Genomic DNA, 3,722 nt, shown 5'->3' on the forward strand with positions numbered 1-3,722 from the left:
GAACTGTGTACTGTGAATAACTTTAATACTGCCCATTCTTTGTTTGCAGTTATATAATTTCTATTGGCCTTAAAAGTAACTGAAATATTTCTTTTTTAAGGTTTCAGTATAAAACGTAATCTGCATCTTCATTATGAAACTCATATTCAATTTTCTTTTGTCTCTCGAAGTTTAGATTGAGGTTTAAAAGAACGATTTTCATTATCAAGCTTCCCCGCAGTTTCCCAGTTTTCCATTCCAAATACTTTTAAAAATCACACCAAATGTCAGAGCTTTTAGCAATATAGAGAAAGATTTATTTTCAAAAGTAGCAAAACTTGTTTGAAAAAAATATATATCTTTAAGTGACTTACTTTATAAATGTGACTGTCAAAGTCAGCTATTCTATGATCTACATTTTACAACATATTGTACAAAAGATACATTGATAAGCTCTTATCTATTTATATATTTATAATTACATATTGCACTTGGACCAGCAAGGCTTGCAGAGTCATTCACGGTAGAAGTTAATAAAGTTAAATAGATGGGAATCTTTGTAAGTACAATTGATCTCCTCTGGTTTGGAAACGAATCTCCTCGTCGTTGTAAAGGGTTCCCGCGGGTGGGACAGAAAGAGGAGCGTTGCGAGGGGGAAGCAGAGACAGAGAGCAAGGAGGGCAGGGGTCGCCTTCCCGGCGGGGCCCGCTCCCCGCCGGGAGCGCGCCTTTCCCAGACTAGCACCTCCAAGGTCAGGACGCGGTGGTTCCACATAAGCGGCTCGCGGTCACCACTTCTTTCAGGTCACTCTCGGGTTTCCCGGCCACCATAAAGGGCCACGTCTGCGGGAAAGAAGAGGGTGGAGGAGGTAAGTGGCGGTGGCGGAGGAGGTAGGGTGGGCTCGGGGCCAGAGATGAAAGGAGGGGGCGCGGTGCGCTGGAGAGACCCTTTATCTCTGCTGTTTCTTCCCCATCCTAGCGCGGCCCCCGACTAGGTAAAGCAAAAAGCCGCCCTGTCGCCAAGTCACAGCTCGAGAAGGTGCTGGTGGTGGTCTTTTAGAATGAGGGCCAAAAGTGCTCATACTGGGTTCCTTGCGAGACCCAATGCAGGAAGCCTTGGGCAAGCCGAGAATGGGTGGTGCTGTGGCACTGCCTGGAGGCAGACGCACTGGCAGCCTAAGCCGGGAAGCCCAGAAGGATCTTGTGCCTGCTGGGCACTGAGTTCGGGGCGAAGCCCCTCCTGGCCCCTCTTCTGAGTCGCGGTCGGGTTTCAGGGCCCTGTCGATTTCCTAGCCTTTCATCGCCTTCTGTTTCCCTGGTCCCGACTTTCGTTTCTTTCATCGCAAACACTGGTTTTGACTACAGCTTCTAAATTAACCATCATGTCTTAAGGAAAATGAAAATTAAAAAAGCTAATAAAACTACATCGACTTTTAATTTAAGATCGTCTTTATGAGGGACTGAGAAAGCATGCTTTCTCTTCCTTTCTCCAGGCTGTTTTATAATAAAGCTCATTTAAGTTTCTTATTCAAAAATGAGGAGAGTAGCACTTGTAAAAATTCTAGGCAACACTTTCATTTTAGGTGCAGATTTTACAAAAGCTATTTACTCATTGAAAAAAAAAAAAAGTCCCAAACTTTCAATTGGAGGGAAAACCATTTTTCATGGCAAAATATGGTTTTGTCTCTTCTCCCGCGATTCCAGAAATCAGTTCAGTGAGAAGACAATTCAGGCCTCTCTCACTAGTGCTCTAGTGCTGGCTGATAAGACTTGCCTTTTAAGAGGAAAATCTCTCGTTCTTATCATATACAAACAGAGGTCCTAGTAAGTTGTTGTTATTGTTTTTCTTTAGATCTTAGAAGTTTTAAAATAAAATCCAGTGAACAAGGAATTAAAATATATTTCTTAAAGAGTAAAATGCATTTGAGAAAAAAAGACTCAATGATTATTAGCTTTGTTATATTTAAAAAGTTAGGCTTAATGGGCATTAGTTTTTAAGATAAAAGGTAACATTTCTTAAATCTTGGATGAGAGTGACCTATTTTAATATTTATTACACTCATACTAGTGAGAATTTACTGATTTTGCTGATAATTACTAGAGCTTCTAGGATTTAAAAATATTAATTCACTTAGGAGAAGCGCAGAATAAGTAGTTGGGGGCTTACATGGACAATTTGGGGAGGGGGGAAGGGATGGATGTGTCCTTATCTAACGGTCCTGTTTATTTACAAGGAAAGGAAAATCAAGTTCCATTCTCAGCTAAAAGAAGAATAAAAGGATTAATAAAATGCCTCCTCGGCGCTCAGTGTCTTGTCAGTTTCTCAGTTTCTCAGCAGCCACTCCACCCCAGCGAGAGTGGCGATGGAGAGGGCGCGGGGGATCCCTCCTCTGTGCCAGCTCAATACACTTGCAAACCTTTAATTGGGCTGCCACGTCAAACCCTCGCATAAATCACTCCCGCTCCGGGGGCTGGTAGGGCCAAGAGCGAGGGCCGTGTCTAGACCGCCCGCCTCCGGTCCCTGGAGGCTCTAGGCCCGCGGTGGCCGAGATGTGTAAGCCACCGTCGCGCCCGCACCCCCACTCCCAGCGCCGCGAGCACTCGCGCCCACCGCAGGCGGGACTGCTGGCACGCCCGGGCTGCAGCTGCAGTCCCGGGAGCACTCACCAGGTTGACCGGGTGGATGTACCCGTTCTCGTACTTGTCGTTAGCCAGGATCTGCCTCAAGTGGGCGATGTAGCTGGACGCCAGCCTGAGCGTGTCCAGCTTGGAGAGCTTGGTGTCCGGGGGCACCCAGGGTAGGGTGGTCTTGAGCCTGGAGAAGGCCTTGCTGAGCACCCTCATGCGGGCCCTCTCCCGCGCGTTGGCCGCGTTGCGCTGGACCTGCTTCCCCTCCTGGCTGACCCCACTCAGGGGGCTCTTCTTGGTGGGCGCCTTCCTCCTCTTGCCCAGGCCGCCTCGGCCCTTTTGGGGAGACCCGTTTTCGCAGTTGGAGCTCTCCTCGGTGCTCTCGTTGGAAGTCACAAACTCCTTGTTCGAGTCCATTTTCAGTCCTTCACATTCCAACATTTCCACCTCTTGAAGGTCCTCCACATCGCTGAGGGAGCCGGTGGACATGTTTGGAGGAGTAGAGGAGAGAGAGAGAGAGAGAGAGAGAGAGAGAGAGAGAGAGAGAGACCCTGAAACCAAGGGGCCTCCCGCGTGTGGAGCAGCCACCTCCTGTTGGGTGCTGGAGTTCGGGTCTGGTTGGGTCTTACAGCCCTTTCCCCTTCGCAGACTTGTGAGAAGGAACCTCGAAGGCTTCTGCCGCAGAGGAACCGGCTCTCTGTTTCCCCACTCCTGGAGTCGCGGCCGTAGAGGAGTGTGAGCCAGCGCTGAGGAATTTGGTGGACACTAGGAATTTATCTGGGGAATAGAGGGGCGGATCCTTGCAGCCCAGGGGAGGGGCCTGCCAGGCCCCAGGAAAGCGCTTAGACCCCTTTAACAACCAGAGGGAAACTCACTCACAGACCCAGATTTGTAATTTGTAATATAAGTCAACTCAGCTGCATCATGCACTTACTGGCCACCTTCTCCTAGCTTTGGCCGGGGCGAGGTGACGCAGGTCCTATTCATCTCTAAAAGGTCTTCTTTAATTCTTAAGAATCACAACTGATTGTTACTAAGAACTTTAGAAAAAAGACCAGCTCCTTTGGCTCTTTCTGGGCCTTCCACCTACGAATTTCACAAGCACTCCATGTGCTC

General features: G+C 48.2%; 1 protein-coding gene across 1 annotated transcript; it reads right to left on the minus strand.

Annotated features, from left to right (window-relative positions):
• Positions 1–273: 273 nt before the first annotated feature.
• TCF21 (transcription factor 21) lies at positions 274–3,341 on the minus strand. The gene is made up of 2 exons (XM_003932454.4): positions 2,646–3,341; positions 274–821 (listed from the first exon to the last, which is right to left on the minus strand). The coding sequence occupies exons 1-2, from the start codon at positions 3,093–3,095 to the stop codon at positions 732–734; spliced, it is 540 nt and encodes a 179-aa protein (XP_003932503.1). The 5' UTR covers positions 3,096–3,341; the 3' UTR covers positions 274–731.
• Positions 3,342–3,722: the final 381 nt, after the last annotated feature.

Source organism: Saimiri boliviensis, chromosome 4 (genome assembly GCF_048565385.1).
Source record: "Saimiri boliviensis isolate mSaiBol1 chromosome 4, mSaiBol1.pri, whole genome shotgun sequence".
NCBI classification, from domain to species: Eukaryota; Metazoa; Chordata; class Mammalia; order Primates; family Cebidae; genus Saimiri; species Saimiri boliviensis.